The 14074-nt window shown below is 56.4% G+C and overlaps 1 protein-coding gene across 1 annotated transcript in view; it reads left to right on the forward strand.

The window, feature by feature from the left end:
* The window catches only part of TRPV4 (transient receptor potential cation channel subfamily V member 4), a 35142-nt gene extending 29881 nt beyond the window's left edge, over window positions 1–5261 (forward strand). Inside the window, exons 13-16 of the mRNA XM_030292243.1 lie at window positions 1197–1513; window positions 2554–2681; window positions 4072–4193; window positions 4649–5261. Of these exons, the coding sequence (XP_030148103.1) occupies window positions 1197–1513; window positions 2554–2681; window positions 4072–4193; window positions 4649–4806 (725 nt within the window). The 3' untranslated portion in view covers window positions 4807–5261. The remainder of the gene's footprint in view (window positions 1–1196; window positions 1514–2553; window positions 2682–4071; window positions 4194–4648) is intronic.
* Window positions 5262–14074: the final 8813 nt, after the last annotated feature.

Consider the following 14074-nt stretch of genomic DNA (forward strand, 5'->3'; position numbering starts at 1 on the left):
AGCTGGGGAGATAGGGACAGGATACAGCTACCCCCTCCCAGGGGTAGGACTGGGAAGAAACTAGACAGAGCGTCAAGGGTTCTGCAGTGTTTTGGGATTCGGGTCAAGAGGCCAGCCTCACTGCAGTCCTCATTATAGAAACTGAGGCAGAGGCTTAGAGGCTAAAGTAGCAACTTCGTGGTCAGCTTGGTTCCAGGGCTTCTCCTGATAGGGGACACTGGATCCCTCACCTGAAGCTGACCTAACACAAACATGCCACTATTCTGTTTTGTGCCCATGGCAGACATTGCTAATGGATCGTAGAGTGATTTTTTTCCGATAGGTCCAGATAAGGTCTCAGAATCCTTCTCCACACGGGTCAGCAGCCACTCCGCGACTCAACAGCTGTGGCATGTGTATTGAAACCCGCTCGCCGCAATCCCAGATGGAGGCGCTATGAGATATGCCCCGCTGACTGAAGGGGCTCGGCCTCCTCGTGCCCCCTGCCCTGGACGGCGTAGGGTTAATCGTTGCTGCTAAACTGTGTTGAGAAGGACTCTGAAGCCTCGTCTGGGCTCAGTGGGAAGGGATGTGCACCATGATCGGTTTGAGGTGTCTGGGGAGGGCAAGGGCCTTGGCAAGCATGGCTCCTGGGACAGTCAGAGCTGGTACCTGGTTTCAGCTGCCACCTGTCCTCTCTGAGCTGATGTGGGCTGGGAAATAGGAGCACGACAGAGAGCCTGCCCCCTGGGAATGCTGGCCTTCCAGGCTCCCAAGACCTCTGAGAGCAATAGGCTGGATTGGGGTTTCTCAGCCTTGGCCCCGTTGACACTTGGGGCCAGATAATTCTCTGTGGGGAGCATCCCGTGCACGGTGGAGTGGTTAACAGCATCCCCGGCCTCTCCCCACGAGGTACCAGTAGCACTGCCTGCCTCTCTGGTTGTGACAGCCACACACTGCCAGATGTCCCCTAGGGGAAAAGCGGCTCCTGGTTGAGAACCGCTGGACTAGATCCTGGGAACCTCTTCCTCGTTAGCAAGACTTTATGGAAAGAGCAGAGGCTGTGGACCCTCGGCTTGGTTTATAGGCTGGGTAACCCTGGGCTGGTGCGCTCCCCTCACCGAGCCTCAGTTTTCCCTGCTGTCAAATGGGAATGACGCTCTGCACCTCTCAGCACGTGTCGTCACTCAGGGAATGTCACCCCGTCCCTCCCACAGCCCTGGTGTCCCTCCTGAACCCGTGCGCCAACATGAAGGTGTGCGGCGAGGACCCCACCAACTGCACGGTGCCCACGTACCCGTCCTGCCGCGACAGCGAGACCTTCAGCACCTTCCTCCTGGACCTCTTCAAGCTGACCATCGGCATGGGTGACCTGGAGATGCTGAGCAGCACCAAGTACCCCGTGGTCTTCATCATCCTGCTTGTCACTTACATCATCCTCACCTTCGTGCTACTTCTCAACATGCTCATCGCCCTCATGGGGGAGACGGTGGGCCAGGTGTCTAAGGAGAGCAAGCACATCTGGAAGCTGCAGGTGACGCCCCGGGGGTCTCCCACCCCCACCCCCACCCCCACCCCGCCAGCCACCGCCCCCTTCCAGAACGGAGAGACCCGGCCCACTGCACCCCCTTCAGCCTTCTGCTCGGGGCCAACTGCTTGTCTCATTCTGCCTCCACTTCCCTGTCTGTAAAATGGACGTTGTAGGCCACGGCCTACTTCCCAGAGGTACCTAATGCATTTCCAGAGGCTTCTTGCCTGACCGCCAGCAGCGGTCTCAGATTCACCTTGTGGTCCGGCTTACGGGACACATCGGCTCCCCCGGGACCCTGAGCGAGCTCTGTGGGCACAGGATGCTCAGAGAGCGTGGGCATTTCCGCGGGGGCCCCGTGCGAAGCCCGAGGGCAGCTTCTGGGCCCCCCTCCCCCCAACAGCCCAAGAGATGAGGCTGGCTTGGATGTGGGCCACCCCAGCGCAGGGAGGCATCAGTATCTGTATCGGGGGGGCTTTTACCAGCCCCAGGCTTCTCTTGCTCTTTATGCACACCACTTACTTCCCCAGGCCTCAGTTTCCCCACTGGGTGTAACTCATAAAATGCAGACTGGCAGCCTGTAGACTGGGTTTGACCAGCAAAGATTTATTTACTTATTTTCTGCATTGCCATATTTAAAAAAAAGTGAATGCAAAAATTTACAGTTAAGAGATAGCATGTAAAAATCCAGACTTCTGGCCTTTCTTGAAAGTTGGAAGCCTGGCAAGGCGGGCCCACGTTCCTTTCTGGCAGTGTGCGAGGATGGGTGACAGCAGCTGTCTCCTTTACGTGGGGCGGATGCTCCCTGGTTTGCCCCACCCTAGTGTTCCCCACCTGCCCTAGTGTTCCCCACAGTGAGTGGTGACCTTGTGAGTGCGTCACAGGGCTCGGATCCTACTTCACTCATTTGTGCTCCTGCCGGGGCCCCTGTGGGTAGTGGAATGGATAACCCCGCCCACCCTGGCACCTTGAGGGCAGTAGGCGGTGGGGAGGGGAGTGGGGAGTGGGTGCTCACCAATGGCCTGCCCGCCCCTTCCTCCCTGCAGTGGGCCACCACCATTCTGGACATCGAGCGTTCCTTCCCCGTGTTCCTGAGGAAGGCCTTCCGCTCTGGCGAGATGGTGACCGTGGGCAAGAGCTCAGACGGCACCCCAGACCGCAGGTGGTGCTTCAGGTGAGGCAGGGCAGAACCATCCTGCGCAGATGGAGCCTCCTTATGCTTTCTACCCATTGCAACTTCCCAAGCCACTGAGTCCCCGATGGGCCCGAGTGGAGTTCGGTGCTATTGGGTGATGTTGGGCCAGTCGGTTTATTTCCCAGCCTCCGTTTCTTTATCCCTGAAATGGGGAGGATGATAGCATCCCCCCCACCCAGGCCAGCTGTGCGGGTCAGATGCCTTAGCACGTGAGGGAAGCCCAGCTAGCACCCCGTGCGCATTGGGCTGTCCACATAGCTCCTCTGTCCCTCGCTGGGGGGACAGCAGGGACCTGCAGGCATTATCTTCTACTGACAAAACAACGGGTGCACTTCAGTGCTTCGGCAGAAAGGGGAAACTGAGGAATGAGCCTCCCGGACTTGGGCCATTACCCGGGATGCACGGGGAGAGCCACCTTCTCAGGGGAACCCCTGGGTGACTCTTTTCTTTTAAGGTGACTCTTTGTAAAGCCATTGCCGGCATAGAGTACAACCATCATGTTTGGGGTCAGGCAAAGCCAGTGTCCTCCTCTGTGAAGTGGGGACGATGACAGCACCCACCCCACGGGCCAGCCAGCCGGTCCTGTTCTGTTTGGCTCCAGAGCTCAAATCCGGACTCCAATTTGTCAGCTTTGTGACCTTGCGGGAACAGCGTTCAGAAACCTCAGTTCGCTGTTAAGCGAGGGGAGTGGATGGATCTTCCTTGCTGGGTCCTAGCACGCAGAAATTGCCCGAAATATGGAGGTCGAATGAAAACGACAAAAAGTCACTTTAAAAGGGGAGAAGCGTATTGAGCCAGTTTGGGCCCAAGAGGCTGCCTCCTGCCTTTGCCGGGGAGAGAGTGTCAGGAAGGAGGGTGTCCACTGCAGATGAAGGGATAAGCAAAACGGGGTGCACCCAGAGGAAGTTCAGGACGCTCTGGACCTTGAAGACATGATGCCACGTGAAAACAACCAGACACAGAAGGGCACACAGTGTACGATTCCATTTACGTGAAATGTGCAGAATAGGGAAATCTACAGAGACAGAAAGCAGAACACGGGGTATGGGGCTTACGGGGGCCGGCGGGGCACGTAGTGGGAGTTACTGCTTCCTGGGTACAGAATTTCTGTGTGGGGTGATGGGAATATTGGAACTAGAGAGCGGTGATGGTAACGCAAGCCTGGGAATATAGTTAGTCCACTGAAGTGTATACTTAAAAAGGGATCAAAAGGCAAACGTTATGTTATGTGTATTTTACCAGAAGTTTTAGGAAAAGGAGGAGGATGTGCTGGGGGGGCTGGAGCAGGGCGGCTGCCTGGGGGCGGGGAAGGGGTGCCGTCTCGGCGGGGGCTCCCCCCCGAACCCTTTGTCTGCTGTGGCCCCGGCAGGGTGGACGAGGTGAACTGGTCTCACTGGAACCAGAACTTGGGCATCATCAATGAGGACCCGGGCAAGAGCGAGAACTACCAGTACTATGGTTTCTCGCACACCGTGGGCCGGCTCCGGAGGGGTGAGTGCAAGCGGGTGGGGAGACTCGGGGGTGCAGAGTGGGGGGCCCTGGTCATCCTCATCCCCGATTTGCTCTGAGCTGTCCTCTCCTCTTTCTGGGACTCGCCGCTCGCATCTATAGAATGGGAGGGCATGATGGGCTGGCTGTTGCCTTCGCTGCTTGTGCATCCCTGGGATCCCCTTCCTCTACGCCGAGTGCATGAGACGCCGCACACAGGACATGGGCCCTCAGGCATTCTGCCTTGAGCTTGAATTCTGGCCCTTCCGTTTACTGCTGTGTGTTCCCGGGCGGCGCCTTGACCTCCCTGAGCCCCAGTTTCCCTGTCTATAACGATGGGGATAAGCATACCTGCCCCTTCAGAGCACTACGGAGCGCCCGGTACACAGCAGGTGCTCGGTGTGTACGCGCACGTTCTCTGTCTACCCTCATCCTTCCCTCCGTCGTGCTCACCACAGATCGGTGGTCCTCGGTGGTGCCGCGCGTGGTGGAGCTGAACAAGAACTCAAACCCAGACGACGTGGTGGTGCCTCTGGACAACATGGGGACCCCCAGCTGCGACGGCCACCAGCAGAGTTACCCCCCCAAGTGGAGGACAGATGCCGCTCCCCTCTAGGGGCTGTGGGCGGGGCAGGGTCTCTGGCCTGCCGTCCAGCCCCATCCCCCCACCCACCTGTTTCTACTCCACCCGCATTTCAGTGGTGCCTCTCAGGGCATCCCCCACGTGCTCCCTTGACCCCCAGAGGCGAGGGCCGGGCGGAGATGAAGGGGAGGCCCCAGGACCCTCTGGTCCCCAGGCTGCCGCCCCCCCAGCTCTGCCTCCCCACCTGCGCCACCAGGCTCCTGGCTGCCTGTCTTACTCCCATGGAGTCACATAAGCCAATGCCAGGGCCTCTCTGTCCCGGGGCGCCCCGACACCTGCCTCTCCATTATTTATTTGCTCTGCACTCAGGAAAGTGGTGTGATCCCTGCCCCCAAATGGAACCTGGGCCGAGGCCTCAGGACCTCATTCCAGGTCACTGCCGGCCAGCCCCCAGCCCCAGCCGGCGCCCTGGGCTGCGCACAGCACCCTGCTCAGCAGCAGGGTGGCTTTGCTGTGGGGCCGGGGCCCTAGGGCGTGGGGCCGCGCCTGCGGTGTGTTCTGTAAAGGGTCTGGGATTTGTCGGTGCTCAATAAATGCGCATTCACTGATGGTGAAGATGGTAGGGATGATGGTGGGGGGGGGAGCGGTAATGGGCGTGGGGATGACAGCCACGAGGTGGGGGAGCTGAGAGATGCTGGTGGGGGCGGGGATGAGAAGGAGGAACAGTAGCAGTGACCAGGGTGGCACGAGGGTGGCGGTTGGAAGCTGGGCTCTGGGCGGCGGTGGTAGCGTGAGCCTAAGGGACGTGGGCGAGCTGGAGAGGACGGAGACTTGCAGGGAAGGGGCGAAGAGTCACGCGGGCTGAGGGGGGGGCGATCATGCTGGGCGGGAGAGGAATGTTAGTAGGGGGAGAGAACGGAGGTGTGGGGAGAGTCATGTTGGCAGGAAGGAATAATGGTGCGATAGAGCAATGCCGGCAGGGGAGAGTAATGTTGGTGAGGGGAAAGTAATGGTGGAGGAGTGTAATACTGACGGGGAAGAGTAATGTTGGTGTGGGAAAGTAATGATGAGGAAGAGGAATGTTGGTGGGAAAGAGTAACAGTGGGAGAGAAACGTTAGTAGGAAGCGTAATGTGGGTGAGAAAGAGTGATGGTGGGGAGAGAAATATTGGTGGAAAGTAATATTGGGGGGAGAGTAAGATTGGTGGAAAGAGTAGGATTGGTTGGGGAGAGTAATGTTGGTGGAGGGAGAGTAATGCAGGTGGGAAGAATAATGGCGGGCAAGAGTAATATTGGTGGAAAGTAATATTGGGGGGAGAGTAAGATTGGTGGAAAGAGTAGGATTGGTTGGGGAGAGTAATGTTGGTGGAGGGAGAGTAATGCAGGTGGGAAGAATAATGGCGAGTGAGAGTAATATTGGTGGAAAGTAATATTGGGGGGAGAGTAAGATTGGTGGAAAGAGTAGGATTGGTTGGGGAGAGTAATGTTGGTGGAGGGAGAGTAATGCAGGTGGGAAGAATAATGGCGGGCGAGAGTAATATTGGTGGGGGGAGAGTAATGGTGTGGGAAGAGTAATATTGGTGGAAAGTAATATTGGGGGGAGAGTGATATTGGTGGAAAGAGTAAGATTGGTTGGGGAGAGTAATGTTGGTGGAGGGAGAGTAATGCAGGTGGGAAGAATAATGGCGGGCGAGAGTAATATTGGTGGAAAGTAATATTGGTGGGAAAGTAATATTGGTGGAAAGAGTAGGATTAGTTGGGGAGACTAATGTTGGAGTGAAGAGAATGATGATGGTGGTTCTTTTTTCTCTCTTTATAAGGGAGGAAACCTTTCCCCAAATGACCTCCCCTCTTGTATCATTGGCCAGAATAGGGTCACGTGTCTCCTGCTTCAGCCGGCGGGAAGCAGCAGTGTCCTAAAGCAGAGGGACACTTGGAGAAAGAGTGTCCCCAGCCAGCAATCCCTCTTGCCTGGGCGGGCCCACTAGGGTCTGCTTGCTACGGGGCTTTTTCCCCCGACGCCCAGCTGCACCTCAGCGGCTTTCTTCCATCACTTGCCAATCTCTGTAACAGAGAAAGCCTGAGGCTCAGGACCTCTGAAAGGCAGAGCTGGCGCCGGGGATGGCATTGGCTTCCCCTAGCCCACGGGGACCGAGAATGGGGGACGCTTACCGCGGGAAGTTGCAAGGTTGGTACCTGTGCTAGACTGTGTCCACGGCCCCAATTCCCCACTCTTCCCTTTGTCCGTGCCTTTGCGAGATAACCTCATGGTGTTCTCCCACCGTGGGCAAAGCGTAATTTTGCATCCCCGGCTTGGCTGTGAGATCTGTTTTAATCACCGCATGCCAGTGGACATGCCTGGGCTAGCCCCCCCGGGGAGGAGGATGGGAGGAGATCTGTGGAGCCTGGGTGAGATCAGAGGAACCCCAAAGATGCATGAGAAGAATGGGTTTTTTTATGCCGATGAGTTTTTGTGATTTAAGCGCAAGCATCGATGTTATGGCAATAGCTAGCGGATGCAGACTGTCCACTGCGCCCCACGTTTTAGATGAGGAACCCCAGGCTCAGAGAGGTGAAGGCTCTTGCCCAGGGCACCTGGCTGGGGATTTGAACCCAGGTGTTCTGTGCCCGCAGAGCCCATCCTGGAGAGAAAACACTGATCCCTGAGGGTGAGAGGTGACAAGGCCAGGTCACTTTTGCCCTGAAGACCCTGGCTGTCGCCTGCTGTCTTGGCTGAGCCCTGAGACTGTCGGCTCCCATTTAGAACGCTCTCTCTCTTTGAACATACCCCTAACTTTATTCCAACCCGGATTTCTTATTATGTGCGTGTATGTGTATTTAATAATGATAAAGCACTTGTATGTCATATTTGACAGGAGAGCTTTTTTCATCTCAAGTTTAAAGCACTACTGGGAAATAATTAGTGCTACCAGAGTCAAAAACAATGGGACCCCATCAGAAAAGACAGTCTCAGAAACTCTCAGATCTTAATTGAACAATTACCTCTTATGCCTATGAATACTTCATTATTACATGCCCTGTTATTATTAGCTGTTATTATTGTTTTAGATGAATGCTGGGGATTTTTTAAAAATCAAAAGCCATTTTCAACCACACTGTTCATCTCCCTGGAATGCACGCGTCTGACATTTCCGAGTGTAATGATGCTGTAGCCGGCAGTTTCCACGCCTCGCCCAGACGACCGTGTGTTCTGATCGTTTCAGTTGTTTGGACGGAGCCATTGAATACTCCAGGCCCCTGTTCCTACTGTTATCAATTTTTGGCTCCCTGCTGAAAGCATTCGCATGAGAATCAAGCACCCCCTACCTTTTATTTTCTAGGAGTTCAAAGCCACCGTGGACAATGGGGAGATCTTTGTTCGCCCAAGCTTATGAGTTGAAGAGTAGGGGTAGTGGTGGAGGCAGAGGACGGGATGGAAGGGGTGCTGGCAGCGGAGACCCAAGCCCAGGGAGGGAGAGCGGGCTCGGCATCTTCTGGTCTCGGGGGGAATCCCAGAAAGGAGGAAGCAGGTGAACATGGAGTGTTAGGCGTTGTGCTCAGGGTTCTGCATTCACGTCTCAGGAACCATGTTTGGGAACTGACAGACAGGTGTTTGGTGCCTTTCCAGAAGTCACATGCCCTCTTCTTTCTCCACAGCACCCGTTTAGTTCAGAGTTCTTCACTCTGTTCCTCCGGTCATGCGCTCCCCTGAGCCAACCACTGTGACTCTGTTTCCCTTACTAGGGATTGGTAGAGGAATGGCCATGTGAACCGGTTCTGACCTATAAGACAGAAGTCTGCTGAAGGAAGAGGGGGCTTCTGGGAAAATAAGGGCAATCAAGGAAGACACTGTCTTCTCCTTTGCTGGGCACTCTCAGGTCTGTGATGCGATGCCTGGAATGGCAGCAGCCATTTTGTGACCATAAAGGGGTTTAGTGGAATAGAAGGATGAGAAAGGGCCTTCGATGATACCGTCGAGCTGCTGAATTAACCAACCCTGGGGCCGCCCTACCTTAAGGCTTCTTATGATTGAGATGATCATTTTTCTTTCTCATTTAACAACCGAGTCAGGGTTTCTTGATACTTTGCCCAAATCAGAATACATTTTTATCACAATTTTACAGATGAAGAAAGTGACACCCCATGAAGTGAACACCTTGCCTAAGAACACGCAGCTTAGATGTGGTGGGGTCAGGATTTGCCCCCTCTGTCTTAGGAGGAGAACCCTTCTAGGAGGTTGGCGGGATTTTTTTTCCCCTTAGTGTTTTGGCCTTTCCAGAGCATGTGCACATTCCATTTCTCCATGGTAACATCTGTGATGGCTTCTAGCAGGAAAGGACAGAGGAGTTTGGGTGGAAGTGGGACTTGAATCCAGGTGCCCAGATCCAGGTGCTCAGTGACATCAGAGAGGCCTGCCTGCTCTTAGCCCCCCTCGGTTTGGGACGCATCCAGTGGATCCCACACAGCAGCCTTTGGCTGGAGCAGGGTGGGACTGCGGATCCTGGAGATTGGCCACCAGGGGCCGCTGTGGTCACACCCGGGGCCTCCTCAGAGGAGGCCAGAGGGAACTTGGAAGCAGCCAATTTAGTTGGAAAGAACCCCTAGCTGAGCTCCCCATTGGGTATGTCCCCAGGCTGTAAGACTCGGGAAGTCCCGCACCTCCCAACAACGAGAGAAGGAGAGAAGGTGGCCCAGATCTGCCTGGGGAGAGCCTAGACCTAGTTGCTGTGTGCCCTCAGGCAAGTTGCCTTCCCTCTCTGAACCTCACTTTTGTCATTTTCAAAATAGGGGTACTCACTCCCACTTGTCGAACGAAGTCTTCCCCTCTCTTCTTGGGGGTCCTTTCCCCTCTTTGGGCCTAGCTCAACACGGTGGACAAAGACCAACTAGGATGTGGTGGCCCCAGAATTGAGGCCCAATGACTCCAGGCCAGGGTTGGATTCCAGCCGTTGCTCTGCCACAAATTCATTAGGAGTCTTTGTGCTGCAACTGGGGAAACTGAGATCCGCACATCACCAGAGAGAAGGACTTACTCAGTTTCCCTAAATGCAGTACAAGAGGTAGGACTCAGTATTTCCTGAAGTATTTGTTCTTGGGGATATTAGTGGATAGAAACAAAAACTTAGGTAATCAAAAAAGTTAGGGAGGGCACCTGGACAGCTCAGTCGGTTAAGCGTCAGACTCTTGGTTTTTGGCTCAGGTCATGATCTCACAGTTCATGAGTTCGAGCCCCGCGTTGGGCTCCACGCTGACAGTTCGAGTCTGCTTGGGATTCTCTGTCTCTGCTTCTCCCTTGCTCGCGAATGCGACTCTCTCCCTCTCTCTCAAAAATAAATAGGGGCACGTGGGTGGCTCAGTCAGTTGAGCATCCAACTTCAGCTCAGGTCATGGTCTCACAGTTTGTGGGTTCGAGCCCCGCGTTGGGCTCTGTGCTGACAGCTCAGAGTCCGGAGCCTGCTTCAGAATCTGTGTCTCCCTCTCTCTCTCTCTGCCCCTCCCCTGCGCATGCTCAGTCTCTCTCTCTCTCTCTCTCTCTCTCTCTCTCTCTCAAAAATAAATAAACATTAATAAGCATCCGACTTTGGCTCAGGTCATGATCTTGCAGTTCGTGAGTTCTAGCCCCACGTCGGGCTCTGTGCTGACAGCTCCGAGCCTGGAGTCTGCTTCGGATTCTGTGTCTTCCTCTTTCTCTGCTCCTCCCCCCGCTCACGCTCTCTGCCTCTCAAAAATGAATAAACTTAAAAAAAATTAAAAATAAACAAACATTGAAAAAAAGAACTAAAAAAAAGTTAGGGAAATGCTGGGTTAAAAGGATGGATACTTTGCCTGAAGGACTTTTCAGAGCCTTTAATATGCTAATATGATTTGGGCGTCTCCAAGGTAGAGGGAGAGGGATGCACCTGTTTTTGGACCTCTTTTTACGTGGAAACGCACTTTCCAAGGTGAAAGCAGCTGGAGTAGGTGATGACAGAAATAACACACCTAACTTTGGGGGCATCTTCTCTAAAGCGGACTGTGTTCCCTAGGGGACTTGGCCACCTGTTTCCTATGTTCAACCGCACACGGTGATAATGCGGTAATACCAGTCTCTTTACAGTGGAGAAATAGGCAGCTCGGAGAGGGGTGGTCACTTGCCAAAGGCCACATGCTCATGAGGGGCAGTGTCAACCTTGGAACCAGGTCTGTCTGATCCTCTAACCGCTAGACCCCACTGCCCTCAGGCAGGTCCCTCTCACAGTGCCCATTTGCCCTGTCATTCTGATCACACATCACCTGGTGACATCCCGGCCTTCAGATGCCACGACCTCCTTTGACAGATCTGGAATCGAGGCCACACAAGTCCCCCCCGAGTCACCTATGGAGTGGAAGAGTTACTGAAGCCAGTTTCCCGGCCTCCTCCCCTCCCGCCACCACAGTCCTAGTGAGCTGGCCGTGCTGGTGATTTAAACAGAAATCCTTCAGTCCACCCGCCCCCCTAGCTGGGCTCCACCTTCCAGGCCCGCGCAGGGGGCGGGTAGGACCACCAGGGCCCTTTAAGGGAGCCTGGGATGCGCAGGCGCAGTGGGACAGGGTGCACGTGTGGGGGCGGAGTCTCGGCGCAGCTGGAAGCCCTAGCGTAGGTTCGAGGTCGCTGGCTGCTGCCGGGCAAGTTCAGGGGTTGACGTGGTCTCAGGTTCCCCTCTCCGGAAGCGGGGAGGGGCTCTGAAGGCTGGCACATGGGTCAAGAAAGCACAGAGCTTCCCGGAAAGGTGAGTGTCCCCTGTACCGGACCCTCCACTGAAATATTTGCCCAGGCTCTCAGGCCCCTCGCGGGCAGCTCTGGAGTCTGTAAGATGGGGTGGTCTTGTAGCCCTTGTTAATGAAGTAAGTGCTAATAATCCTCGAAGTTCCGTGCCAGCACGTGTGGCTACCGCGTGGGACAGTTCAGCTCTCAGGGGTGTGAGCCCACAGCAGGAGGAGGAGCCTGGGGTCGCCAGGAGGGGCTTGGAGACAGGGAAGGGCTTGCACAAGCTCTGGTTGGGGAGGGGGGGGGGACAGACAGAGGGCAGATTGTCCCCTCTGCCCCTTCACCCAGCACCACACCCTGCAGCCGGCAGTGGGGGCCCCAAGGCTGGACCTTGGTGCTGGAGCCCAGGGGGCCACATCTGGGGCTTGGTGGTAGTTTATTGTTCTCCGCAAAGCGCGGCAGGTCAGAGGTCAGACTCTGAATCAGACAGGCCTGGGTTCGATCCCAGCTGCTTCGCCCTCCTCCGGCCTCAGCTGACGCCGGGCAAAGCGATTGCCCTCCCTGGGGGCGTCACTAGCCTCACCTGGGACACGGGGACGTGCACCCGTATCGTGGTGAATGGTCGTGGCGACTAACACCGTTTAGCACCGAGCCTGGTGACCAGTGTGCCTGGGGTGACTGTGGGCCCTTGGTGATTGTAGCGTCGATGGTAACGTCGTGGTCGCCTGCACTGCGAGGCGATGATATAAAGGGCAGGGCTGCGGCATGTCAGCATGGTGATTCTGGAAGGCTCTTCGCGCTCAGCTAGTTCAGCTCCTGGGAAGAAGGAGCCTGGCCAAGGCGCCGGGGGAAGCCGGTGCTAGGGCAGGGCCAGAACCCCAGCCGGACCCTGGGGCCGGCCCCAGTCTGTCTGTGCCACGTGCCCCCACCGCCCACGGCGCAGGCCCCGCCCCACAAAGGTGGAGCCTTTCCCGGATAGGAGGTGGGTCCTCAATCTGCAATTCCAGCATCTCCAAATGGAGGGACCTGGCTCGGCCTGTGGCTCCAGGCTTGCCTCCGTGAGCTCCCCTGATGCCCCTGGCCGTGGGCCCAGGACGTGGGGACCTGGGCTACCGGGAGATCCCGTTGGTGCGGAGGCGGCCCCTGGGAACAGCTGAGCCACAGGCCGCCACCCAGCCCTGAATCTAGCCCTAGACCCTGTCCCTCTGCCCCTCTCCAAGTTCCAGAACGGTGCTTTCGTGTTCTTGAATTCCCTCGCTGGTCCAGGGTCACTCGGAGGAGCAAAGCTCCGACTCCAGCCTGCTTCTAGCTCACTCCAGAGGCTGGGCCTTCTGGGCTGCCCACCTCCAGGGACCTCCCCGGCACTGCGTGGCCCCAGGCGGGCTGCAGCTCTGCGTGAGGGCGGAGGCTGCCCGAGCCGGTGGGGGGCCTGACGCTCCCCTCGCTCCCCTCCTGTCGGTCCGCCAGGCCATCCTCAGGTTCTGCGTTCTCATCCCCTAAGATGGGGATGACTTTGTTGCATACGTACCTGATGCAGCTGCTGTGAGACTCCCATTTCGGGAGGTCAGAAAAGCTCTTTGTCAACTGCTCTCTGCTTCCCACTTATGATCACCCCCAGCGGCCTGCCTGGCAGTACCTTCTCAGCTTGTCACCAGCAGGACCCCGGGGCTGCTCCCCAGGGCGTGACAGTGATATGCCGAAGGGCCTGGGTCCCGCCCTGGCGCCCAGGTGGGGCTCCGAGCATGGGAAGGGAGGCCTGCATCAAACAAACTGGGGGTGGGGCTCCTGGGGGCTCAGTCAGTTAAGCGTCCCACTTGGGCTCAGGTCATGATCTCATGGTTCATGGGTTCAGGCCCTGTGTCGGCTCTCTGCTGTCAGCACACAGCCCGCTTCACAAACTCTGTGCCTCTCTCTGCCTCTCCCCTGCTCGCTCTGCCTCTCAAAAATAAATAAACTTAAAAAAAAAATTAAAAACTTAAAAAAAATAACAACGAAAACAAACTGGGGGCTCCCCAGGTCCCCCAGGCCAGATGGCGGGCTCCCCTGCCCGGGGAGAGGGCAGAGACAGGATGTGAAAAAGAGTCCATGCTGTGGGGTCCAGACCCCAACTTTTCAGAATTGCTGTGTGACCTTAGGCAGGTCACCTAACATCTCTGAGCCTCGGTTTCTTCCTCTCAGACACCTACTACCTTGCAAGGATGTGGCGAGGCTCCAGTGAGGCACAGTGTATATGAACGTGCCCAGCACAAAGTTAGGTGCCTGATGAATGCCAAGTGTCCCGGGGTGGGGGGGTCTGCAGATCTCCAGGCGCCGGGGCCTGGAGTGGGTGTGTGCCGGGGCTGGCCAGGGAGAAGGTCACTGCCACAGCCACTTTGGCCTGCCCACGGCCATACTGCCCCGTGGACGCTTGGAGCAGGTCAGGCACAGGGGAAAAGCTGGGAAGGCATCTCGTGATGCAGGGAGACACCATCCCCAGACCACCTCGGCACCATTCAGGGAAGGAGCCAAGGGGCCCGGGCTTGGTTCTGTCTCAGCCGCTCTGCAGACCGGTCGCCGGCCACGACCCAGCGGCCTT

Source organism: Lynx canadensis, chromosome D3 (genome assembly GCF_007474595.2).
Source record: "Lynx canadensis isolate LIC74 chromosome D3, mLynCan4.pri.v2, whole genome shotgun sequence".
Lineage (NCBI taxonomy): Eukaryota > Metazoa > Chordata > Mammalia > Carnivora > Felidae > Lynx > Lynx canadensis.